At 44.9% G+C, this 27,546-nt stretch overlaps 1 protein-coding gene across 6 annotated transcripts in view; it reads left to right on the top strand.

Moving 5' to 3' along the window:
- RHBDF1 (rhomboid 5 homolog 1) overlaps positions 1-27,546 on the top strand; it is a 430,268-nt gene that overhangs the window by 338,908 nt on the left and 63,814 nt on the right. For all 6 annotated transcript variants that reach the window (XM_085628414.1, XM_085628412.1, XM_085628413.1 and 3 more), the window contains one exon: positions 13,980-14,091. In XM_085628414.1, coding sequence (XP_085484540.1) covers positions 13,980-14,091 — 112 coding nt within the window. The remainder of the gene's footprint in view (positions 1-13,979; positions 14,092-27,546) is intronic.

Genomic DNA, 27,546 nt, shown 5'->3' with positions numbered 1-27,546 from the left:
TAGTTCTTGTATGGATTTTGCAACATTTAAATTGCTCTTAATAGAAGCTTGAATACATTCAACTAACACTTTGTTGAAACGTTCGACTTTTCCATTACTCTGGGGATGGTAAAGTGGTGTTCTTCAATGTTTAATGTTACAGTTCTCCAGAAAAGAAGACATTTCTGAGGACAGAAATTGAACCCCGTTATCAGTGAGTAACTCCTCTGGAAGTTCCTCTCTAGAAACATATTTTGAAAACATTCTAGCACTTTCTTGGTGGTAGGTTCAGAAACAGGTTCAACCTCAACCCACCTTGAAAGATGATCCACCATAACAATGAAGTATCCTAAATTGTAAGGTAAGATTTGATATGGACCTAAAAAATCAACACCAATGCGTTGCCATACTTTTTTTGGACAAAGACTTACAGATTCTACTTAATTTTCAGCTGTTAACACTTTATCACTTGACTTACATTTAACACAATTGGAAACAAAGTCTTCAATTTCTAAGTCCATACGTGGCCACCAGAATTTTCCTCTGATTTTTTCTATTTGTCAAGGTGGTGCCTTGACGACCGCTATGTGCCAAGTTAATTAACTGTTGTCGACAAGAAAAGGGTACAACTAGTTTGTCACCACAGACTAGGATTTCGCTTTCTAAAGATAACTCATCAGAAATCTTCAAAAATGGTTGCAACTCATTTTTCAATTGTGATTCTTTTGGCCAACCAGATTTCACTAACATAACCACTTCATTTAAAATGCAATCAGATTCAAGAGCTGAAATCCAGTCATTTTCAGAAAAAGTAGCATCCCCGATATAAGCAATGAAACACTCTTCCATTTCTGATTCCCATTCTTGATTTTCTGACTCTTCAATAGGAAGTCTGGAAAGACAATCTGTGCAGGAGTTTCCCCCCCCCCCCGGCATGTATTCCACAGTAAATGAAAATTCTAAAAGTTTCGCTGCAAGTCTAGAGATTCTGGCTGTGGTTCATTTAATTTTTTTTCCAGATAAAATATTCACTAAAGGACAATGATCAGTTTTCAGGATGAAATGTCTGCCCCATACATATGCTTTAAACTTCTCTACACTCCACACACAGGCTAACAATTCTTTTTCGATTACTGAATACTTGCGTTCGGCAGGTCTTAGAGGTCAGGAAGCAAAACCAATAGTAAATTCACGCCCTCTTTCAGTTTGAGTGAGAACGGCACCCAGGCCATACTCACACGCATCAACTGTGATGACAGTGGTTTTGTTCTCACAAAAAGATTGTAGGGCAGGGACTTTAACAATCCGCTCTTTGATGACTTTGAAAAAATGATCACAAGAGTCCAACCAAATGAACTTTGCGTTTTTCTTCAAGAGAGGTCTGAAGCACTCAGTTAGGTTAGCAAAGTTTTTTAGAACTTTGGCGTAAATTTCGCAAAGCCCTAAAAAGGAAAGTAACGGTTCTTTGTTTTTTGGAGCGGGTACATCCAAAATGCTTTTCACAAGGCAAGGTTTGGGCTTTACACCTTGAGCTGAAAAGACATGACCCAAATATTCTATTTCATTTGATTTAAAAATGCATTTGTCTTTTCTCAGCGTGTCTCCTCTGTATTCAAGTATACTTAACACATTGTTCACAACAATGTTATGTTCTGGTTCACTTTCCGTAAATACCAAAATGTCATCCTGAAATACTGCTACTTGGGGTATATCATGGAACATCTCTGACATCAATCTTTGAAAAAGTGCTGCAGCAAAAGCTATGCCGAAGGGCATCCTGCAGAACTGAAAGGTTCCTGCTGGGGTGATGAAAGCAGTTAGATGACAAGAAGATTGGTCAAAAACAACTTGATGGTATGCTGACCTAAGATCTAATTTCGTGAACCAACATGAGTGACCAATTTTGGCAATGAGGTCCTCTATTCTGGGGAGAGGAAAGTTCTCAACCAAAATTGCTTCGTTGGCGCTTCTTAAGTCAACACACATTCTGAGTTCACCTATCTTTTTCTTTGCAAGAACTATGAGAGATGACCATAGGGTGCCCTCCACCTTCTCAATGATGCCTTGTTTACATAAGTCCGTAAGCATGTCAGATAGTTCTTTTCTAATACTCAAAGGTATGTTGCGTAACTTATGTTTTACTGGAGTAACTTGTTGTTTAACTTTTATGGAAAAGACAAAATCGGAAATTTTTCTTAATTTATCCTGAAAAACGTTGTCAAATTTCTTCTCCCAATCAAATTCTGAAGTATGAATAATTTTATCATCTTGTAAATTATTAATGGGGACATTAACATTTGTAATTTTGACTTTTTCAATAGTAACATGATTACAAGAACCAGGTCTGATGACGAAATTAAACTCAGCTTGGTGAACTAAACCTAAAACATTAATGCCTTTGCGAGCAACATAGACTTTTCCATTAATGGAGGGTTCGAGAAATTTGATACTAGTTAAATAATAACCAAGAAGATCCACTCTGCTGCCCTCAAAAGCCACAGTTGTAACATCCGGAGGAAGCAGAGAATGTTTACTCCATGAATGTACATATTTCTGATAGTCTGTGATCGTGATGCGAGCTCCGGTATCCACTAGAAGCTTGATGGAGACTCCATCAATCCAAACTTCAGTTTCAGGATCAGCAACTGAAAAGGAATTAAACTCTTTCACACATCTGACACCTAATAGCAATTCATTAGGAGAATCACAATTGTCAGTTTCAACTTCACAATTTTCACTGACTAGTGAACGAATAGGGTTGTTAAATTTACCACCTCTACAGGCTTTTGAAAAATGACCTATTCTGTTGCATTTTTTACATTGTTGACCATGAGCAGGACAATATCTAAAAGAAGAAACATAGTTAGGTGAACTACACCTAAAACAGATTATTTTTCTTGAAGGAAAAGCTTGAACATTAGGTTTGATGGGAATTTTATTCTTGGTCCACAACAGGGATGGATTTGTTAACAACTTCTCCTGAAATACTTGTTTTATTGAGAGATTCTTCAAGGAATTTCACATCTTGACATGAACCCTCAATGCTTTTGGCTATGTCAATAGCTCTGTCTAAGGAGGGGTTTTTGCAAGTAAGTAAACGTTCTTGAATCTTTATAGAACTACATCTAACAACAAGTTGATCTCTAATCAATTGTGAGGTGAAATCTTCAAATTCACATGTGGACGATAACACTTTCAGGGCAGTAACATATGTATCAATGTTCTCAGAAGGCTTTTGTACCCTAGTAAAAAATTTAAATCTATGAACCACTAGATTTTTTGATTTAGCAAAATACTTATCGAGTTGGGCAAGTACAGCGTCAAATTCATCAATGTCTGAATCACCTGAGCCTTCATATTCAGGTAGATGATCAAAAATGTTTTGGCCCTCAACACCAAGATGATAATACATTAAACCTTTTTTTCTGTCAGGTTTGAACTTGATTGCATCAATTGCCACTAGATAAGCTTTGAAAGAGTGAATCCACAATTTCCATTCAAATGGAGGCTCACGAGGATCTTGCATGAAAGGTGCAGGTTTAGATATGCTCTGCATATTGATAATAGAAATTTGGTTGTAAACAAATGAGATTCAATGAGTGCACAAGGCATAGAACAAGAAGAAAGCGTGCAAATCGCTGCAAAAATAGAAATTCCTGGAGGATTGACTTGCACTTCATAAGAAAGTGTGCACATCACGGAATGGTAGACATGTACAAATGATGAAGAAGCGTGCAAATCGCCGAAAAGTAGATTCGTCGAAAGTTGACTCGCACTTAATAAGAAAGTGTGCACATCACAGGTTGGTAGACATGCACATATGATGAAGAAGCGTGCAAATCGCTGAAAAGTAGATTTGTTTCCTTTTTTTTTTAAATGTGTGCACATCAGAGAAGTGTAGAACGTGCAACTTAAAAAAAAAAAAAATAGCACCAAGCAGATGTGCAAAGACGTGCAAATTTTAAATGCTGATTTGCATTTAATATAAGAGATATGTGTGCACACCACAGAAATGTATAAAAGGCAACAATGATTCTCTACAGGTATCATTTAAACAAGACGGATAAATAGCATGTACAAAAACATTACATAAAGAATAAGGAAGACTCTGAAGAAATGAGGTAGAAAAAGGTCAAATTGGAGGAGCCTAGCGCGCAACCAAGATGGCCGCGTAGGTGCGAGGCTCCCGAGGACCTCCGCGACCTCCTGAATTAATCCTGCCGATATCCTGTCCTTGTTGAGGGGACTGTGTCGGTGAACCCGAGCTGAGGCGCCACCCGTTTTTTGGGCTCGAATCGGACCCCGAACACCGGCGGGAGCATCGATTGAAGGTTGCGGCCTTCTCCTCGCGGGCCCCCCGGATTGGAGTAGTGGGGCGATCCGGGGACGAAGTGAATAACAGCGGCGAGCGGGGCTGGGCGACTCGTATACCCCGCACTTTCACTTTCGCTTTTGCGCCCTCCTTGCCTCAGGCGGGGTCGGGCTGCGGAGCGGGGTGCGGTGGTGTTGCCTTGTCCAGGTGCCCGGCTGACCCGCCGGCGGTGGGTTGACCCGCGGCCCGGTGGTCGCCCCCGCCCCCCCCCCTGACACCCGTGATTTGGTGTGGCGGCCCGTTTGGAGATCTTGGTACGACGGTGGAAGGGCCAGCATGTCCACCAAACAAGATGGCGACCGGGCGAAGATGAAGACAACCCGCCGTGGCACGGCGCACCAGGCCAATAGTATGGATCGCTATACGCTCCAGAAGGGTTCTCCGGAGACATCGCGGTCATCCCTGGTGGGCCCGACGGAGGCGCCTGCCCAACCGGTGGATCTGACCCTCCGGGACGTCATGGGCGCCATCGCAGAGATGAAGGCCTCAGTGGACCAGCGTTTCGATACCTTGGCGCAAAAAATTGACTCGGTCCTGGTGGATGTGGGCCTTGTGAGGGCAGACTTGTCAAAAACGAACGACCGAGTTGACTCCCTGGCCCACACCACAACGAGCCTCACTACGGACGTGGTGGCCCTCCAGAAGGAGGTGCGCCGGCTTGGCCAGGCGAGCGCCCTGATGGACCGGCGACTGGAGGATTCCGAGGGTCGGGCCCGGAGGAACAATGTTCGCATTATTGGTGTGCCGGAGGGCCGAGAGGCGGAGGCGGCAGATCTCTTCGTGGAAGAACTGATCCTGACCCATCTCCAGCCCCGGGGGCTGAGTAAGCTTTTTGCGGTGGAGCGTGCTCACCGGGTCCCTGGGGGCCGCCCTAAGACCGGTGCCCCGCCGCGGCCTATTATTGCCCGGATTTTTAATTTCCGGGACAGAGACGCCATCCTCCAGACCTCCAGGCAACAGGGACCGGTCAGGCTGGACAACATGGATGTACACTTCTACCCAGACTTTACTCCGGCGGTCCAGAAGCAGCGACAGAGCTTTCTTGGTATTAAACGTCGCCTAAGGGACCTAAACCTCAAGTACTCAATGCTCTTTCCGGCTAAGCTGAGGGTGGAGGTGGATGGCCGTACGCACTTCTTCGACCGGCCCGAGGTGGCTGGGGACTGGTTAGATACTTTGCCTGGAGATCGGGGTGGGGGGGGCGCGGCTGGCGGGGAGGGCCCGCCGGATCAGAATTGAGGGGTGACTGTATAGGCCTTGCTCTGGATATTGTTCCTTTACCATATATTGCTTTCGTATGTTCCCCTCCCATGGAGGTCGGGTGGGGTCTGCTGGGGGCTTCCCTCCTCCTCGGGGGGACTAGTTAGTACTCAGCTATGGGGCGACAGGCACACTGCACTTTGGGGGGGCTGTCTGGGCTCATGCAGGGGTGCAGGGAGGGGGGAGTTCTGTTGGGACCGGGGGGTGGGGGGGGTGTGTTGTTTGTTAGCACCGCAAGGCAAACCCGCAACCGTTTTGTTGTTTTTAAGATGCTCGGTGGGGGGCGACCGATTGTTTTGACGTATGATGGGGGGTAGGGATTTGATTGTGTTGTCATGGAATGTTAACGGCCTGGGGGATAGGATTAAGCGTGGTGTGGTCCTGCAGTATTTAAAACGTATTTCTCCAGATGTTGTCTTCCTGCAGGAGACACACCTTATAGGTAACACCTTTCATGCAATGAATTGGCGGGGATATCGTTTGGCGGCCCACTCCGGCTTCACTTCGGGCTCGCGGGGGGTGGGCATTATGGTCAAGAACTCGCTCCCGTTGGAGATTGACGAGGTGCGCCATGATGAGAGGGGACGTTACACTGTTCTGGTGGGACGAATGGAGGGTAGAGTGTTTATCTTTATATCAGTGTACGTCCCGCCTGGGTTACAAGCCACTACATTTGCGGACCTGGGGCGCCTCCTTCTGGACCTTCCGGGTGGCCTGTTGGTGGTTGGAGGGGACTTTAACGCGGTTGCCTCTGGGTCTATGGATCGCCATCCCCCTAGGGACCTCCCCCGGGCACAGGCGTGGCTGCCCGGCCTTTTAGACACGCTGGGCCTGGTGGATTGCTGGCGCTTAAAGCATCCCGTATTGCAACAGTACACCTTCCACTCGGGGGCCCATGGTAGCCTCTCGCGGCTTGATTACATCCTTGTCCCGGCGGCCCAGGCAGGGAGGGTGGGGGAGGTGCGCCATTTGGCACGGGGTATCTCAGACCACTCCCCATTGTTGTTGCATTTCGATGTCTTCCCGAGGGGGGATGGCAGAGTGGCCCCGATCAATGCATGGTATTTGCGCGACCCCACCATTCGTGCCGACTTGATCAAAGCCTTACAGCGCTATTTCGATGAGAATGTGGGGTCGGTCCCGTCTGCCATCTCCCTGTGGGAGGCTTTTAAGGTGGTTCTTAGAGGGGAGGCTCTCTCCTTTATTTCCAATGCCCGGCGGCGCGAGCGGGAGGAGGTGACCCGGGTTGAGGCCGAGATTGCAGAACTGGAGGGTGACCTGGGGAGCGGGGTAACAGACGCCAAGTTGCATGTTTTGCACTTAAAGCAGGCGGCCTATCGGGCCCTCGTCACGGAGGCGGCCAGGGGCCTCAGTAGAGAGCAGCAGGGGCGATTGTATGATGTGGGTGACAAGGCTGGCAAATTGATTGCGTGGTTGGACAAGAGGGAAAGAGCGAGCCGCGTGGTGCCTTTGATTGAGAGCGTGGATGGTGTGTGCGTCACTGAGCCGGAAGCCATTGTCTCCTGCTTCGCGGATTATTTCCGCGAAGTCTACTCCCCGGTTTCTCCCTGCTCGGAGGAAGATTCCCATGCCTTGCTTCGGGACATCGCACTGCCCTCCCTTACGGTGGAGGACAGGGATTCGCTGGATGCCCCGCCCACCTCGGACGAAATTGCCTCGGCTATTCGCTCGGTTGCATCCGGCAAGGCCATGGGCCCCAATGGTATTCCCATTGAGCTATACAAGCTACGCCCGGATGTGTTGGCGCCCCACCTGCGCGCGATGTTCCTTGCGGCCCACTCGCAGGGCTCCCTCCCGCCGGACCAGCGTCTGGCTACAATTGTGGTGATCCATAAGGAGGGGAAGCCCCGTGAGCGGGTCACATCCTATAGGCCGATTTCGCTTCTGAACGCGGAGCCCAAAATCCTCGCCAAGGTGTTGGCCAACCGGTTGGTTGGCGTGGTGGGCGATTTGGTCCACCAAGACCAATCGGGCTTTATACCACACCGCAACACGGCGCTTAATCTGCGGCGCTTACACGGGGTGCTCGCGCGTGTCCCATTTGTGCGGGAGCCGGCCATCTTGGCGTCCTTGGACGCCACCATGGCGTTTGATACGCTCGAATGGCCATATGTTTGGGCGATGCTGGCGAAGTTTGGGTTCGGCCCGGGTTTCGTCAGCTGGGTCAAATTGCTATATTCGGGCCCGTTGGCGCAGGTGGTGGTGAATGGGCGAGTATCTGCCCCATTCGCGCTGGGACGGGGCACGCGACAGGGTTGTCCCCTGTCGCCTCTCCTGTTCGCCCTGGCCATGGAGCCCCTGGCGGAGTGGTTGCGGTGGCACCCTTCTATCCGTGGTCTCCGCTGGACCCCCGAGCATGAGGACCGCGTGTCCCTCTATGCTGACGATATCCTTTTGTATCTCGCCTCCCCGCGCAAGTCACTGATCGTCCTGGTTGATGTTTTGCGCTCCTTCGGTCGCAACTCAGGCCTGGTCATCAACTGGGCGAAATCCTGTGTCTATGTGCTCTCCGGGGAGGCCCCGGTCTTGCCACGGGACTGTCCGATCCAGATTGCCTCCCAGGGTTTCCGGTACCTGGGTATATATATCACTCTTGACCCGGAGGCCCGCTATGAGCGGAACTTGCTGCCCCCCTCCAGCGTCTGAGGGAGGACGTGGTGCGCTGGCGGCGTCTGCCGCTCTCGCCGCTCGGCCGAGCGGCCTTATTTAAAATGATGTCCCTGCCGCGCTTCCTCTACGCCCTCCAGAATACCATGGACCTGGTCCCGGCACGCTACTTTCGCGAGGTGGAGGGCCTCCAGCGGCGCCTGTTCTGGGACGGGAGGCCGCGTATTGCTCTGTCTAAATTGACGCTCCCGTGGTACGATGGAGGGGTCGCCCTCCCGGACATCAAACGGTATTACTGGGCCTCCCAACTAGCTGCAATTAATCATGGCCTTTACGGGCCCGCCTTGAACCCGGCATTTGAGATGGACAGGACGCTTCTGCCCGGTGCCGATTATAATCGAGCGCTCTACTCTGGCGCGCCCGACTCCCGTTTGACGGGACCGACGCGTGTCATGGTGCGTGTCTGGCACGCGGCTAATGCAGCTATGGGGTGGAAGGACCGTTTGACCCGAGCGTCACCGCTGTATGCATCTGAGAGGCTGGGCTCCCTGTGGACGTCGAAGGGCTTCGAGAAGTGGGACACGATCGGAATCAGCACGGTGGGAGATCTCTGGACGAGGGGGGGATTCAAAACTTTTGAGACGCTGCAGGCGGAGTTTCAGCTGCAGGGCAGTGAGTACTTTCGGTACCTACAGGTCCGCCATGCGCTGGGCTCCGTCTTCCCGGATGTTGCATCCATTCCGGAGTCTTCCCCCCTGGAGGACAGAGTGCTAGATGGCCATGTCCCGGACAGCACGATCTCCCTCATATACAAAAAATTGATTAACGATAGATCGTGTCTGCTGACTAGTCTCCGCGAGGCTTGGGTTGCCGACGGGCTGGAGCTGGACGACGAGGATTGGATCTCCGCGGTGGCCTCTCCGAAAGAGGTGGCCATCCCGGCTCGCCTTCGTTTCGTCCAGCTCAAGATCCTTCACCGGGTCTACATGACGGGGCCAAGGCTTTTACGTATGGGTTTTGCCGGTGATGGAATGTGTAAGCGTGGCTGTGGTGCGTTGGCGACTTTCATGCATATACTGTGGGAGTGCCCGAAGGTGGAGCGATTCTGGCGTGGTGTGCATGAGGTTCTACGAATGGTTACGCGTGTCGCGCTGCTGCCTGAAGCGAGGAGATGCTTGCTGAATGTCTGGGAACCAAATGACTACTCGGTCCCGCAGGCGCGGTGGGTGACTCTGGGATACATGATAGCCAAGCGTGATATTGCCCAATTGTGGGGATCCCAGAGGCCCCCTGCGGTGTCGGCCTGGAAAGAGCATATGGATTGGTGTATGTTTCGTGAAAAGGTGGTGTATGTGGCGAGGGGTAAGCCTGGGGCGTGGATGAAACTCTGGGGCCCCTGGAACGCCTACCGCGGGGGTATTTGTGAGCCGCCGCTGCTACCGGCGGCCTCGCCGGCTCCGTCTCCCTAGATGGCGCCCCTCCCTTGGCCGCGGGCGCGCGGTCCCCCAGTCCCTGATCTACTCCCGTCCCCCTCTTCAGAATTTTGCTGCTGGTTTGGATCCCCCACTTATGGAGCACGTGTTGTCACTTTGGATTGAGGGTTGCCTTGCGGTTGTGGTTTGTTCACGTTGTTTTGCTTTAAGAAAATGGAACCGTACTGTGGGCATGGAGCTGTGAGGCCTGCACCATTGATCACTCCTGTCTTCCTACTGTGTACCGCTGAGAAAGTTTTTTGCTGTATGTATGTAATATGCTTTTGATGCTCTAGCGGCCGGCCGTGTGGTTGTAGGCCCATACCTGTAACTTCTATAAACTGCAATAAACGGTTTCAAAAAAAAAAAAAAAAAAAAAAAAAAAAAAAAAAAAAGAAAAAGGTCAAATTGTATTAGATCAGCAAAATGTTTTGCAAAAAGGACATACAATAATGTGAATGGACAATGGAACAGTTGTATCAGCACTGTACGTAAAATGAATAACGTATAAGAACAACCCAAACTTGTACTTGGTGCTTAAAAGTGTACGTGACACGAAGACGGCGACGCAAGTGACAAGGTGAAGACAGCTAAGAACGGCGCAAAGTGAAGTGAGAGTGAAATTTAGAAAATATTTACAGAGGTTCTGAATTTAATTTTTTACAATAGAATTACTTAAATATACACAATAATAAGGAACCATAGGGCCATCAGTTTAAGCTGATAAGTCGACGGCGTTTCGATCCGAGCAAATTGTATGTCCTTTTTGCAAAACTTTTTGCTGATCTAATACAATTTGACCTTTTTCTACCTCATTTCTTCAGAGTCTTCCTTATTCTTTATGTAATGTTTTTGTACATGCTATTTATCCGTCTTGTTTAAATGATACCTGTTGAGAATCATTGTTGCCTTTTATACTATTACCCCAGTCTCAACGAGGTTTAAGGGTTTATGCTCCTGTTGTTTATTATAACACCACAGAAATGTAGCACTCAAGCAGAGTAGTTAAATCACGATGGCTGGAAGCTTGAAACTAGTTTACATGAAGGAATGAACAATACCGAGGTGAACCATTAGAGGCAGTGTAACTTGAAGTACACTCTGGAAACTCAATGGTCATCAAGGTTAACGTTGCGAGGATTCAGAAAAGACAGCATCAGGATGGCTGGTAAGTGGAGCTGGATCAGACCCAGTGTTCTGTTTATGTCACTTAAGCACTTGTATTTACTTTGCAGATGATTTTAGTTCGAAGTAACGCGCTAGAATTTCACGAATCGCACGCCTTGCTAAGAGATTTCAATGACGCGCTGGTGTATCGTGAGGGGTATCGTGCACACTGCTTCAAAATACGTTGCGATTACATACTGAGACTTCGTGGGTCTTGTGAAGATTTCTCAGTGCTCGTATTTGATAGCTTGAGAAGAGATTTTCAAATTAGAAGTGTTCGTGTCAGCTGCGTACGAAAAGTTCAAAGAGGGCAGTTGCTAGGCAACAAGCACAACGCCGGTGGTGAGTTGTAGATCATGTAAAATGACAAAAATCCTCATTTAAAAGCAGCGAAAAGGGGAAGAATATGAAATTCAAAGTTTCTCACCTTAGTTGTTCACTTACTATTGAAAAAATGTTCCTTCATGTGGAATTGAAGTCATCAGCGGTTTGCTCGTGTGCTCTCTGGCCCCTTCGCTGATAAAAAATATTGTCCAATAAGAGCAGGAACGTCCAAATAATCTCCAATCGTCGCCAGTTTTGTAATGATGACTCTTCCAAGTGAATATCAGAAGAAGTGGGTTTATTCATGAAGATACATCTGCACAAGAAGGGGCCCTGGAGCAACTGACACATGACAGAATGCCAGAGAGAGAACACTCTTCTCTTGCTCCAATGACCTCTTACATTCTAATCCAAAGGCTTAGGCAATACACATTACCACATGACGTCAATGAAATTCTTGTATCCGGCATCACCAATTCACCAGTAATGTTGCCAATGACATTAGTAATGTTCTTGTTATGTGGCATCACCAGCTCACCACTGTGATATCCTCATATGTAGCATCATCAATCAACAGTGATATTGTTGATGAAATGAATGACATCCTTTTATGTGGTATCGCCTATAACATTATCAATTCCATCACTGTGGAGCTTCAAGTACAGGCTGCTTGATAAAATGAACTCATTTTAATTAAACATCAAAAGCAATGTTAAGTTGTCAACCCAGAAAAAAAAACAAGATCATACAAAGTTGGAAACAGATCAATGTTGGCTATTCACAAACAACAACAAATGGCCAGCAGCAGGTGCTGTGGACATTGACAACTCAGCAGGATTATTAGCAAACAATGGTGCTGTCTTAACCAAAACTCGAACTAGCAGGCTCAGAGCAGCTGACAATGTTCAGAGATATTCCTTCGTATGGATAACTCAAAAGTATATTTGAAAAAATAATGAAACCACAAAGCATATCAAATGCTTTTCTTCGCTGAGAAGGAAGCCACTAATACTGACTGAATTGTTTGATTACCAAAGTAAAGAAATGAACAATGAACTTTGTGATTATCCCAAAGAAAGTCAAAAAAGTTGGAACATCAGCTGCACTAGGATTTGTTGGTAGGATGTTTTTTAGGTAGATGAAATATAGCAGGCAGTGTCTTCCCTGGTCCTTATCCCATGCTTGTCCTTTTGGTCTCTCATAGAAAGGGTCTTTTTCCCCATCATTCCACTAGTCTCGACTCACCATTCTATACTCTCCTTATTTGTAGCGTACAGTCACGGTTCCATCACCCTTCCCTTGTTGAAGCATACATTAATCATTTTATCCTCTTTCTCCTGGTAGCATAACCCTCTACATCTGTTGCCCTTCGACCTTTTGGAAGTGTGGAAGTTACACCTCTTCCTCTTAGTAGAGTACATTCCACATCCTCTAGTGATAGCTTAGGTGACCCATACAATTCTCTATCTGTCTCCCTCTCTCTCTTTCCGTCTCTCTCTCATTTTAACTCTTCAGATTTTGTGGGATCTCTGTGACATCTTCTTAGTTTTGAGAACCTGCAATCCCTTTTATATTTTCATCCCTTGCAATACTGAAGTATCCCAATTCCATTCTCTACCCTCTGGTATCATACAAACCGTGCCCTATCCCTTCCCATTTAAATTGCTTGGTACAGTACAAATCTCTTCCAGTGCCTCCTTAAATCACACAGTCCATGCCTACACTCAACCTGTGTCAATGCATTGAATCAAGGGTTTTTTGACTTTCTGGCTCTTTATTCCTGTACCACAGAAAACATAAACTCTGCCTCCATGTATATGAAGTAGCCTAGATGATTTTGTAAAGTTTGAGAGTTCACTCGTTTATTTCAGACAACCTTTGTGGCTAATATGAGACGTAACTGGTCCAATTAACGGTTGCATGATACAACAACGCATGCCTTAGCCACAGATGCCTAAACAGAGCAGTCTGAACCATGCATGGCTTTACAACCAATTTCGTGGTGGACGCATGATTGGTAAAGGGATATGCGTCGTAAACATCACTCACCACCCCCCCCTGCCCTGTTTGTTTAAACCCAATACCCCAGCCCTGCAATCCACCCTGCCTCAGCCCTAAAAACGACCCTGACTCCCCACCCTAAGCCCTAAAACCCACCCCCCTGCCCAAATATCGACCCTGACCCCAGCACTCCTGCCCTGAGCCCTAAAACTGACCCCACACCTTAAAACTGCACCTTTACCTCCGCCCTGAGCTCTAAAACCTGGCCCCCAGCCCTAAAAACTACCCACCCCACCCCAAGCCTAAAAAAACCCAGCCCCCAGCCCTAAAACTACCTCCCCTGAAAATCGGCACCACCTCCACTTACCAAGCCAGGTCCTGTTCCTTCCTCTTCCGATCTTTCCTATTCCTCTCCCCGCCAATACGCTCTGCATCTACACCATGCATATGCTTGGTTAAGGCCTATGCATGTTTAGGGCATATACGTGATTCAGGCAAGCGTGGTACCATTTGTGTTGAACGGCACGTGTGGCTCAGCCCACGTTGTAAATGCAGTTTCCCTCAATTACCATGTGAAAAATCTTCTCTACTCCCACTTCACTGCGCTGACTCCAACAATCATCGAAGTGTTATGCCAAGGTGTGCGTCAGCGATGACACTGAACATGTTTTGATACAAGGCCTGACTTTTACATTGGAAAGCTGTACAGAAGCAAATTTTTAGCAGTTGCAGGTTTTATGAATCTATTTTCACAAAACCCTTTTGTTTTGCACCAGGCCTTTTTTCACATACTGGATCATCTTTGTGCATTCGCTCATCACAATCCTGGCCGTGTGCATCTTTGGGATCGCGCCTGTTGGATTTTCCCAACACGAAACTGTAGAATCTGTGAGTAATTTGACATATTTTAAACACGGTATGTTTCGTAATGTTGTTAAATTGACAATTTGACCAACATTCACTTTGTTCATCAGGCTTTTACGCATTTATTAAGTTTTTGAGCACATTTAAGAACAGTTAAAATAGATTAGGATAACCAGTGTAATTTGTAAGAAAATTAGTGCATGGGTCTTTAGTTTTTCTTGGAGGTCTGTCTGCAGCTGCCAAGTTGACGAATACCAAGGATGCCTACTTTTGATTCCACATTATGCTTTCTATCTTCCACGTACTATGCTTCCTGTCTCTTAATGTCACTTTTGCTGGTTCTTTTTTTAATCCCTGCTTTCAGTAATTGTTCCTTTCTTTCTATGCCTCCTTCTTTCTCCCTTTTCCCCCTTTTCCCTTTCTAACACCTGGTTTAAAGACTGATAATAAAAAATAATTCCTGTTTGCCAAAAATGAGGGCACCACCTGCAACCACCGCATAAATTAGGCACTGATGGAATAGTTGTGGAAGGCGTGAGTGGCAGAGAGAAACATGGCATAATCCAAAACTCCGAAATTGCAAAAATGGGGCGAAGATTATGTAGTTGGTGACAGAAAATGCAAGAAAGGTGGGAAATGTAGAGTGAGAATGTGAAAGGCAACTAAAACTACAGGATTGTGAGTGGATCGGAAGAAAAGGTTGTTAGTGGCAGAAATTAGTTGGACAGGTGCCTGAAAGACAGAGGAGGTGAGAGAGAAGGAAAGAAGGTCTTAGTTTCAAAAGAGTTGGAGGAAAAAGGAATCAAACTGTAAACCTTTCTCCTTTATATGGGGTGACTTGGGGTACTTTATTTGCAAGTAGCAAAGATCATTTCTATTTCCCGTTGTTTTAGGCAGTCTCCCCTGTGGCTTAAAAACAGGGCTCTTTACTTACCGACAACAAATTAAATTCATCAAACAGTACATGTCAGAATTTGGTAATGCAGCCTTAAAACCTCGCCCTAATTCTGTGAAAAAGCCGCGTTCTCGTTCTCACAATCCCTTCTGTCCTTGGAGTTTAGTATCTCTCCAATAGTTGCTCCTTGCCCGGGCTGATTATTTCCTGAATCAAAAGTTCATTGTTCTTTGTATTTATTCTCATGGGGGCTGCAGTGCTGTGAATGGCATCTCCCAACCCTACCTACAAATGAAATCTTTTATACGAATGTTGATAGCTCCATCAGAGGAGTGTTGCATCACCACTGTTGCCTTGTTTGAACTAGAGCAGTGTCTTAGGACTGTCTTCCTTTATGTAACAAGCCTGAACACGATAGGCTAAAGGCCTGATGCAGTAAGGTGAGGTCACAAACCAGGTGGTGTTTTGTGCACACCGACTGGATGGCGACCTCGCCTTCATTTTGTGCTGTCAGCAATCTAGGTCGGACTGGGAGAGAAAATAGGTCCGGGCACCACAATAAAAGTGGTGCCCATTAGTGACTCAAATAGCTAAAAAAAAGTACCCACATTTGCAGATCAGGGTAGTTTTGAACTTGTGAAGCACGCTGTATAGGTATTTGGTATGGCAGCAGAAAATGCGTGTATTTGTGCTTGCTGCAGGCAATGTTTGTTGTAATATCATGGAAATCACCAGTGAAAGGACCATAAAACAAGCCCACAATCAAAAAACAGACCCACACATTGGCCTGTCAGACCAGCCTATAAGGCACTGCCTGATTTCCCTGTAGTATCAACAACTAGGGCAACCTGCATTCCCAAGAAGAAGGGTAATAAAATGTGAATGTAAAAGTGTTCTGCCAGGAAATTATTTGATATATTTAAACAAGTAATAGGTCAATTTCCAAGAAGAAAATATGCACAAAAATGAGGATGTTCAGTATTGTATTCGAAATATTGATTTCAAATTTCTAGTACAATACTGAACAACCCCATTTTTGACCCATTACTTGTTTAAATATATCAAATATTTCCTAGCAGAGAACTTTTACATTTGAATTTGATTGCCCTGTAGGCCAGTCCTAAACTTCCTGCCATTGATGTGCTAACCAATCACAGCGCAGATAAAATCCCCTTTCCCAGGGATTCACAAACACTCCAGCCTCATTGATATTCCTTAGGCAGGCATCTGTGTGCAGCGCTGCAGGTGGCTGTGATGAAGGGTGGGTGGACCGAGGGGGACAGCTGACCTCCATCCCTGCATTCACTTGCACTGACCGCCAAGGGTTTTTTTCCCCAAGTATTTTGATGTAAATAAAAAAAAACAACACGTACTTTAGCCTCGGTGTATTATAAACACATCTGTGCATAGGTACACGTTAAAGACACACGGTTTCATGACAATGTGTATGCAGCTTGGTGGATTCCAGGTGGAAACATAAGCAATATTTTCGTGCGTGAAGGTGTCACATATATGTATGTCCATATGTGCACGTGAACGACAGTGCCTTTGAAAACTGCAGTCAAGCGATCTCATAAATACAAAAGTTCAAATAATCTCGAAATATGAACTAGAGCATGCACTTTCCTTCCATCAATATTTATAACAATGAAATGTTATTTAGAGTAGCAATTTTATCATAATTTGTTTTTACATTCTTGAACATAACTTGTTCCTAATCTGGTAGTAAATGCATGCTGTTAGTATTTAGAGATGGCTTTAAGCCTAAAATACACCGGGTAGGCTTTTGTGGAAAGAGAAGTTTGCCAAAGCATAAAGTTGACAATGTTGTACATGGCATGTGTTTTCAGACACCTTCAGTGTACTCAACACTGGCATCAAGTGTCGCGGTTGCTAAAGGAAGTGTGGCACCTATTTGGAGTCTGAGCTTCTCTTTTACCATGATAACGACTTTTCACATTTTCTTTTGCTTTCTTTAATTTTCCTTTCCTTTCTTTTTGTTGATGGTTCTAGAAATTATATTGAGAATCAAATTCAGTACAGTCTTGAAATATTATTTTAGAAAGGCAAAAACTGAATTAAGTGCTCTGCTTCAGGTACCTCCGTACTGCCACCTCTGCTGGTGGTATCCTCTGTCATTGAGTACATTCCTTCTAGTGATGTTACCACCAGTGCAGGACAACATACAAATCCGCTTTTGTGAACTCCTCAATGCATGGAATGTGGAATTTTTACTTGCAGGCAGTGGTTAATTTGTAAAAACAAAAAAAAAGGTCTGGGTCTTACGTCAGGAGGCAGCTTGCACCAACCCGTTTCTCTTGTTATAGCCACCTAAAACAGAACCACCTACTAACTACGAACATGGGGAGAGGTTGTGGTATAATGACCAGAGCAGCTGTCTTCAGAGCTGGGGACCTGGTTCGAGTCTTGGCGTCAGCTTAAGATCCTGTGAGTCTGGGCAAATCACTTAATCTCCCTGTAAATGCCCTCGTCCTTAACTGGTGCTCATGAAAAGCGCCAGTGTTGATAATTAAGTGCTGGTGCTGAGCACCAGAAACCACCATCTCATATTAAGCACTGCTTGCAGGGCATTTCACCTACATTACTCAATCTCTCATATCATCCAGGGTAGGTTGATGTGGAAATGGCAGGCTTGTACTCTGAAATCCCCTCTGATTACTAATGCTTGTATGACTTCATAGTGATTTTGCACAACTGGGAAATAACTAAAAGAAGGATAAAACAAACATTTTATAAGGACAGTTTTATCAAACAGCATCTCAGCCCTGAGCCACCTCATGGAAAATGAATGTTCATTATAAACAGTATTGCGTCCATAAAATGGAATGTCCTTAAGTATTGTTTAATTATTTGTTTTAGGTCTGGGCTTTTGATTTTACTAAAATAATATGTATAATATACTTATAGGGGTTTTCAGCAAGCCCTTTTCATCTTGTTTTGGCATTCAAATTTGTTTTCAGCCAACTACAGCATTCAGCTGGGGGCAAGGGGTCAGCCCACTTCAGCCTTTGGCCAACTTCACTGTGAGTGACAGCTTTCTGTCCTTCCTCAAGGAGTACTTCCACACACAAAGTAGTTCCCTTCAGTGCCACGGTCTACTATGGCACTGTGTGCTTTTTAAGACCCAAAAATATTTCTGCGTTTAGCCACTGTCTATTTATTTTATAATGGTGAGGCCCCGGCAGCTTCCCCCACAATACAGTTTAGCAAACATAAATGGCAAGGCTAAAACAAGTTCTGACAAAACCAAATGGCTGACAGTCACACCGGACCTATTGGCTTTGCTAATGCTTGTTTTAACTAAAGTACTTTTGTAGTGTAAAGATTACAAGTAGAAGTGCATATTTTGCTCTACATGGGTGTAGAATAAAATAGGCAGCAGCATGCTTAGAATTTTTGAGTTGTAACTACAAATCTGAATTTGGAACCTGTGGCACATTCACGCCCAAGCTCTACACAGCCATCAATTCCTGAAACCAGGTTCAACCCTCCATTTGCCTCAGGTGTTCTAAATGGGCCCCATAGGCTTGTCTGAGGTGGTGGAGTGTAAAAATGGAATTCAGAGGCAGGATGCTTGGGTGCTGGGATCACAGGCCGAGGGAACGAAGACAAATATCTGATCTGTGGAAACTAGAGCATAAGACGAACAAAAGATGTGAAGGGGTGAGTGAAACTATGGGGCATTTGGGAGTTAGGGGATAGTGCGCTCATGTTGCTGTGAAGTGACGGCTGGAAGAGAATAAGCAAGGATTTATGAGAAAGTCATTATTGTACAAACGTTGATTGTAATAATTTATTGCGTTGTGTGTATGTTAAATACACTACAACGCCTCAAATACAATTGGCTCAGGAGCACAGGCTAACAGCCTGCCCTGTGGCCAATCCTGAAGCTGCTCTCACCTGAGAGCAGCTTCAGGATTGGCCTGAGTGTCGGCAACTGGCGTTCCCAGGCAGACTGGCAGCCTGTGCCTGCTCTCTCCAGCCCCAGCAACGCAGCTGAGGCTGGAGAGAGCTCGACTGCGCACGAGGTGTTTGGCTGGCCTGAGACGGCCGGCCAGTCCCTCATGTGCATTGAAGGGAGTGCCCACCACTCTCCCACCAGCAGTTTCATCCCCTGAACCGGCCCCCAAGACTGGTCAGAGTCCTGGGGGTGGCTTCAGGGGATTAAAATAAAACGATACTAAAACCAGCCGCGGCCCGAGGAGGGAGTTCCGTGGGGCGGTAAGGCGGGGCGGGGGGTTCTAAAAACCAGTATATGGATAATTGCAGGTAAGTAAACAATTAAATAAATAAAACGAATTTCGTAGCGCGCGCGCTGCATCGCAAAATGCGATGCAGCGCGCGCTACGAAATTCGTTTTATTTATTTAATTGTTTACTTACCTGCAATTATCCATATTCCGGTTTTTAGAACCCCCCATCCTGCCCCTCCCCCGCCCCGCCTTACCGCCCCACGGAACTCCCTCCACGGGCCGCGGCTGACTAAAACGGTTTAACACCTTCGCTGCCGCGGACATTCCGCTGCAGCGCTGGGGGGGGCAGGGGGCAGCGCGGTGGGCCTGTGCTCATGACGGAGCCGCTCAGTCATGAGCCACAGTTGAGCTGTGCTCATGACGGAACGGTTCCGTCATGACTCCGCCCATTTGCGTTGTCGCCCCGCACAGGCGGGGAAACAGCGCCGCGCAGGCGGAGCGGCCGCCAACAGGATTGTCATGACGGAACCGTTCCGTCATGAGCACACGGCAACCGTGGCTCATGACGGAACGGTTCCGTCATGAGCGGGGAAGGGGTTAAAACCTGTATTATTATCGTTTTATTAACTGCAGGTGGCGGGGGGGCGGCGCTCCTCGACTCTAATGGAGCGACCGCCACTGTTTAAGAATATTAAGGCTTGTCCGATCTAAGGACATGAGAGCGGGCAGAAAGGCATTTTGGACAGGACAAATGTGGACAAAATGGCCTTTTACCTCAAGGCTGAAAATGATAACAAATCGGATAGGCCCATGGCTTCCACTGTGTCTGCGTGCACCCTCGCGAAGGATCTGTATTAAGCTAATATTTACTAGGACCCGTTCTCATTAGCTCAAGCAAATCCCTGGTTTTTAAATAGCACTTCGAATTCTGCCATTTATAGGCGTCGTAAATAATGGTTATTATTACTCAATTCAATATATATACTTTACCACCCTTGGAAAGATGGAAGGCTGAGTCGGTCTTCAAACGTCTGCCTGTGGATCAGCACATATTTCAGACACAAGCGTTCATCTCGTTGAGAAATCCTACCCGCTGATTGTAGTCTTATCTCACAATATACAGTCTCCTGGAAAAAGCAATACAACGCATTCACAACATCTTTTACAATTAACCACGTGGCAGCTCTGTTTTGAAAACATTTGTGCAAAAAATCAGCCAAACACTGCAATTCTGAAATTTGTGTTATGCACACTAAGCCACTATGCATTTTTGAAGGAAAGCTGATCTTTTTCGTTCTGTTTAACTCGATCCTGAGTTTTGTTCACATTATGCACGCTCCGTGGAAGGGACATGTTTTCCCTATACTGAAGAGTAGGAGGAAATTCCAACGAGGTTTTTCATAGGAAACCAATTGTTGAAAATGCAAAGGAAACCGTGCGCTTCTGTTTTCCTAAGAAGTCATCATGAATCGCATAATGGCCTTCTGGCAGCCTTTCATGTTGACAAAGACGATATTAATGGTGATGCTTGTAGCTGATTAACATTTGAGCAGCCGGTGCGTATTTCCTGTCTCCTGTGAGAAGACAATTGAATGTCTTTTTGACAGGGCCATAATCAGAAACTGTGCAGCCGGTCTAAAATTCTGCCTGTATCAAATTAGGGTGTGTGAAATTCGTGTAATTTGCTTTTGTGTAATTATGCAGAATTTTGGGAAAATTACATCGATTTACGCAAATAGCAAATATATCTCTTAATTCTCTTAGTTCTATATTTTAGCACGAAATGCGTCGTGTGACACATTTTTCACTAAAAAAGATTAGCACCAAAAACGAAAGTACTGCGATCAATAGACACTCATGTTCTGGCTGTTCACATAGTTCCCACGTTCCTGCAGTACAATTTTGCAGGGAATGAGGCCTACTTATGCAAATGGTGTGTTTTCAGATATTTTTGTGTAACAAGGGTAATGTAAAATTTCCAGAAGTATGCGATTTATGCTAGAGTAATTGATATATTGCCTAGGCCTAGTACTCAGCTAGTCATTTCGTCAGCATCAAAATTGGCTATATTCCTACCTAGAGAACTAGCGTGAACTAGACCCGAGACAGCGGGTATCAGAGCGCTTTACATGAGCACCAGTTTCATTACAGATGGACGCATTCATTTTTGTTAAGCACGAGGAGATTAAGTGATTTGCCCAGAAGCACAGGACGTAGAACGTTGTTGCCGACACTCAAATCTGGTTCCCCAGCTTCGAAGTCGATCGCTGTAGCCGTAAGGCTACATCCTCTCCCCACTTCAGTTGGACTGTTCCTTTTGAAGCAGAGTCAAGTCTGATTTGCACATGCCTGATCTCTGTCTGGAGTGGCACAGTGGGCACAAAAATGATGGACTGGAACGCCACCTTGATTATTTCTAGTGGCTGAGAAGTAGAGAGCATTTAAGAAAAATACCCATAGGGCCCTAAATAACAGTGTGTGTGTGTTTGTGTGTGTACATGTGTGTGTGTCTGTGTGTGATTATCAACACTAAGTCACGCATTAAAAGCAACCTGACATTAATGGGTGGTAATATCGGGTTATATTACTGTATTACTGGGGGTTCACAGTTTGATTCCCTATAGTCTCCTGTGGATTGTGAATAACATGTGGGGATTGGTGTTTCTGCACATGTCAACCCCTAATCCCAGGCATTTTACCACAGACAGAGTCCACCCGGTATGACCAAGAGTATTTGCCTCCATTGGGAAAAAAAAATTGAGATTAACTCACTTGGGAATACCAGGCGTGGTTTTCCTGCATCACTCTTGATTCTTGGTCTGGCTTGTAACTTCTGTTACTGGCAGGATTGAAAATACAAGACCGCTCCTAACAAGTGGTTCATGGATGTACCAGCCCTTGTCCTACCTCATGAAGGATTCATTTCCATAGACTCTTCTTTACAGGCAGCTGTACATAAATGAGGGTGATCATGCTGATTAAGACAGCGTCTAATCAGTCACAAACTACACTCTTAGAAAGGATAGTTATGAAGTACACAGCGAGCACAAGCATAAAACTACAGAATTTTGAATGAAAATGATATCAGTAGACTTCAACCTCTGCTGGCCTTACATCTGACAGGCTTTTTATGCATAATGTAATATTAAAATGCATCCTCCTATAAAGATGATGTCTCACCAGCGTCCTTCATCAAATCTCTCTCTAAGGATGTTCTCTTATACCTGCTTACCATTGCCAATGGCTTCCTCACTCGGGCATCTTCCAAGAAGCTCTCAAGACAAGTCAGGTCCTTCCGCTCCTAAATAAACTTACACTAGCCACCGATGACTTCGCTAACTACTGGGCCATCATTCACTTACCATTGATCAGCAAGATGATTGAAAAGCAGCCTTTGTTTAACTCCACAATCACATCAGTGCTAACCATCTCCTGCATGACTACTCATCTAGCTTCAGATCATCGTGCAGACTGCTACCTTATACATCATAGACAATGTCTTCTTGAACATAGATAAAGATGACCCACATCTTGATATTGCTGGACCTCTCAGATGCTTTCAAGAGTCTACCATCCCATCCTCATATGCACCCTTGAGTCTTGAATGGGATTCACTATCAATGTCCTTCACTGGTTCTCCTTCTACCTTTCCTTCCGACACAAGTTTGTTCACATGGGCACCTCCTGTTCACAAATGATTCCTATCACCTGTGCAGTTCCCCAGGGTTCCATAGTGTCTCCTGCGATCTTAGCCTTTACATGCAACTGCTTGGGGCTCCACACACAGATAACAGCATCATGATTGATCAATACATTGACTATACACAACTCTCCTTAAAAGTATCCTCTTCTTCACACATTCAACACCTCAAACACTGCTTGTCCAAGCCAAGACAGAATTCCTGTTATTTGCCAGGAACAACAAACAAGAACCAGTGCAAACCTGGTTGACGGACTTGAACCTCGATGGCTTCAAACTATGACTACGAATAACTGCCAAGTCACTTAGATTCACCTTGGACACCACCCTCAACCTCAGTGAACACAATGTGAAAAACACAAAGGTGGCCTGGTACTAGTTGTCTCTCTCAAATAAATTAAAATAGTTTATTCAAGAAAATGACTCCAGAATTGCTGTTCAAGCTCTTGGACAGTCGAATCTGGATGGTGGTGTTGTTGTACTTCATGGTCTCCCAGACTCCTCAATGGCACCATTACGGGGCTTCCTACCCGCCGCAGCACATCTCATGCAGCCTGATAAAACTCTATTGGCTCCCCCTGCCAGTGTGCACCATCTTCAAAACTAGCTGCATCATTTACAAAGCCATCACGGCCAGCACTCCTGCACTCCTGCTTATCTTGCAGGCAAGTTCACAATTTCTCGGCCCCTCTGCAGCCAAGACACTATCAAACTGCAGACTAAGAAGTGCGAAAAAGAAAGAACAAGACAGCAGGTTTCTTTCTATATATGCACCCAGAATCTGGAACAACATCCCAGTATCCATCAGGACTGCCCCAAAGCTGCTCTAATTTAGGAAAGAGTTGATGACTCACCTCTTTAAAGAACACCGCATCACAATGGATTAACAACCCAGCTTCCTCTCCCTGCTTTTTGACTTTATGTTCGTTGTTGACAATACATAGCTCTGCTACCTTTTGGCTAGGTTCCCACTATAGGAATATGATATACATACGTATACTTCAAAGGTGTTTATTATATCTTGCGTTAGCCAAGGTCTTTTGTTTTTCCTAAAATTACATATATAATATTCTTTTAGGGGCTTCACCTAGACCCCTTCATCCACTGATCTGTTATAGTATTGTTCACATATTTCTTCTACCCACTAAAGTTTACAGCATTGCACAGTGGCTCAGCCCACGTTAGCCATTGGCTAACTTTACTTTGAATGATTGCGTTCTGCTCTTTCGCTAAAGTACATTCACGCAAAAAGTAGTTCCTTTCAGGGCCATAGACTACAATAGTAATGTGTGCTTTTTGAGACCAAAACAAAGTTTTGCAAAAACCATGATAAAACAAAATATGCATTGAAAAAGCAAAAATGGCAACCAACGACAGGACTGTTGGGTTTCCCAATGCTTTTTATCTTTCTGTGAAGCTTAGAACCAAATCTCTCTGTTCTCAGTTTTTACTGACTTTTTCAGATAAATACAGACGGAAACCCATTTCTTTCCCTGGCTGTATTTATTTTGAAATGCTGATAAACATGGGAATTGCTTTTTTTCAAGTCTTTTTCTAAAAATACAAATACATTTATTAATTACACACACACATACCGAATGTAAGCATGATAGGGGCCTTTTCAACCTTGTAAATTATTTTATATTTGTGCCCAACCCGATTAGTTGCAAAAGGCAATCAGCACAATATTTCTAACACTACACTTGCGTTCACTGCGATTTGCAGTGAAACTGTGTTTAACGTCTTTTGGTGTGATGGCATGCACAGCCACAATTATGTATCTGTTGAGGACAACGTTTACTATTTCAAAGCCCTTCGTTTGCCTACTTGCTAATTTCCTCTGCACTATATTGGAAGGTACCTGTGGCAGAGTTTACTCATTACTGCTTAATGAGCAATTAGAAATTTGTACACCAAAATTATTCATTGTGCATACTTGTAAATATAAATGGCAGGTGAGAACTTGATAATCTTCTGATTTGCTGATTTAATCTACATTTGTTTTAATGGATCTCATGTTTATGGGGGACATCGTTTACAACGAATGCGCTACAACGCATTCCATTACAACGCGGTCGTTACAACGACCGCGTTGTTATAACGTGAACCATTACATCGCAAGTCATTACAACGACTTGCTGTAGGGGGCAAGAGTTGTCAGATTTACAATCCAACACCTTCCCTGCTGTTGCACAAACTGGAGAAGGAATAGTAAATTATACCATTCCTAAGTCTAGCGGGCCTCCTTCAGCAAGTCGTTGTAACAACTTGCAACGTAATGGTTTGCGTTGTAATGGAATGCGTTGCAGGGCATTCATTGTAAAGAGACATATTCCATGTTTACACACAAAAATAAAAACATTACAGATTTCAGTGGGCTCCAAACACATCTCAACTGCCCTAAACACTCCTGCAAGACATATTCACAGTGGTCTAAATTTTAAAAAAACTTGTTTTCTACTGTAGCATAGTTTTATATTCACCTAGTTTCATGCACTTAATTTATAAACTTGTTTAGAATTGTGATAGGAATTGTTTTGAAGTTTAGCATGATTCCTGGGATATAAAAATGATAGAGCAGGGCATCAGTCTTATATAGATATGAGAATGTGACGGGCTAGATACTATGAAAGGTATAATTCATTTTACATTTTGCATCACCCAGGCACTGCTGGTAACTAAATAACCACTGTTTTTAGGTCTCGCCTGACGCAGCGCTTGCGCTGCTCTGGCGAGACTTAAAGTAAGGGCTTCAAAAAATGCTACCGCCGGCCACAGTCTTGCAGTGCATGTGCGTGGGAGCGCGCATGAGCAATGGGGCCATATATGCCATGATTACTGCTGCGCGCGCACCACTCGCGCACATGCACTGCAAGCTGTGGCCGGCGGTAGCATTTTTCCCCCGCCACGGCAGTCATTTCTCGAAGCGGGCGCTTGCTTTTTTTTCCTGTTTATTACTTCTGTGTAGTAATGGCGCCACCCGTGGTTTAGCTTAAACATCACAAATAGACAATTCTTTACTTTTCAAGCAATCTTGGCACCCGACTTTAGCTTAAGATGTTTAAGCTAAAGCACGGGTGCCGCCATTACTACAGAGCAGTAATAAACAGAAACAAGCATTGGCATAGCCAATAGGTCTCGCTTTTGGGACCTTATAAGTATTTAGTTATGCAACTGTTGCATGGCTAAACACTTATAAGGTCCCAACTGCGAGACCTATTGGCTATGCCAATGCTTGTTTTATATGTATGAGGTGTTATTTTTGTTTTAATTTTTCGTCCCACTGTTGTTGCCTTCAGTTTAAAAAACGTTATTAATTTTTACTCTGTGCAGTATATTCCCAATATATTGCATGTAATATATTGTACGACAATTTTATCGCATCCACTATTTCAACTTAACCACTACATCATAAGGTAAGTGTAAAAAAGTTTAATAGATTAACACAATAGTTAACAGAGTTAGGTAGATGATGTAAACATTATTTATAATAGTAATATACCTACCATGGCGATGTAGTGGTAGGCGACGTACTGGCTGTAACTTTAATTGCAGGTCAATATCTGTGGCTTCAATATAGTGTCATACAACTGCCTGTGCACCAGCAATTAAGATTTTTTTTAACTCCTTATTTAGGCATGTGTAGAAAGTTTATACATTTCAGCAATCTCAGGTTGCCACAGGTCAAGGAATAGAAGCTCCATTTTGGTACTTGCAGAGTTGATTTTTCAGTCACTGTACCAGAAGAAAGATAATAAAACAGAACGTTATGGCCTCTTCATGCCTGACATGGGACAATTTGAGATCTCTGTAAATTCATGTTCTACTTTATGGCTGTTCTTTACAGTGGCCTCCCTCATTTTGTAAATAATTTTCTAGACCTCTCTCCAAATATTCCCATTCCAGATTTCAGTCAGTGAACATGTTCAACAAGATGTCTATCCAGTATGTGTTACTCAGGACCACTCACAGAAAGAATGAAGTGACTGAAGATGTTGTAAGGTATGAATGGACAGTAACAAGGTCAAAGCCGTGACGTGGCGTTACTGCTCACAAGTTAAAGACTTGTGCTAATTTGACCATTTTTCTTTACAGTAGAGTGTATGAAGGAAATAAGAAATACAGTTCAAAAGAAAAAAGTCAATCAGGCAGAAAACTAAAAGATGTAAGTAGAACAAAGTCAAGTGACCATAGATTAGCTGGCCTCTCTGTGACCATATAACCACTCCTTATACTGGTACATCTCACTTAACACATGCATTATATTGCATGACATTTGTTATTCCATTACTGCTTTGACCTAACCACTACATCGCAAGGTACGTCTTGGTAAGTATTATAGATAATTACAATAGCTAATAGTGTTAGTTAGACAGGGTGGAGGTAAAAACAGTAATAATATTTTTACAATGCTCCAATGGCAGACGCAATATAAATGTAGGCCAACATCATTGACCTTCATAATGGTGCTATGCAACCCTCATCCTACTACTTATCATCCAGAATGTTCAGAGAGGAGCATCCACAATCACAAAAGTATAAAAATCGACAAAATGTTTTAAGGGACACTTGTGCATGCTGCAGGTAAGTTTTTAAAATCCATTAGAAAGACACGGTAGGGGCGTAATTAAACTTTAGTTCCTTCTGATTCTCCCTATGCTAACAAGAGTC

The sequence above is a fragment of the Triturus cristatus genome, chromosome 10 (genome assembly GCF_964204655.1).
Source record: "Triturus cristatus chromosome 10, aTriCri1.1, whole genome shotgun sequence".
In the NCBI taxonomy this organism is placed as follows: Eukaryota; Metazoa; Chordata; class Amphibia; order Caudata; family Salamandridae; genus Triturus; species Triturus cristatus.
This window is presented reverse-complemented; position numbering and strand designations above follow the sequence as displayed.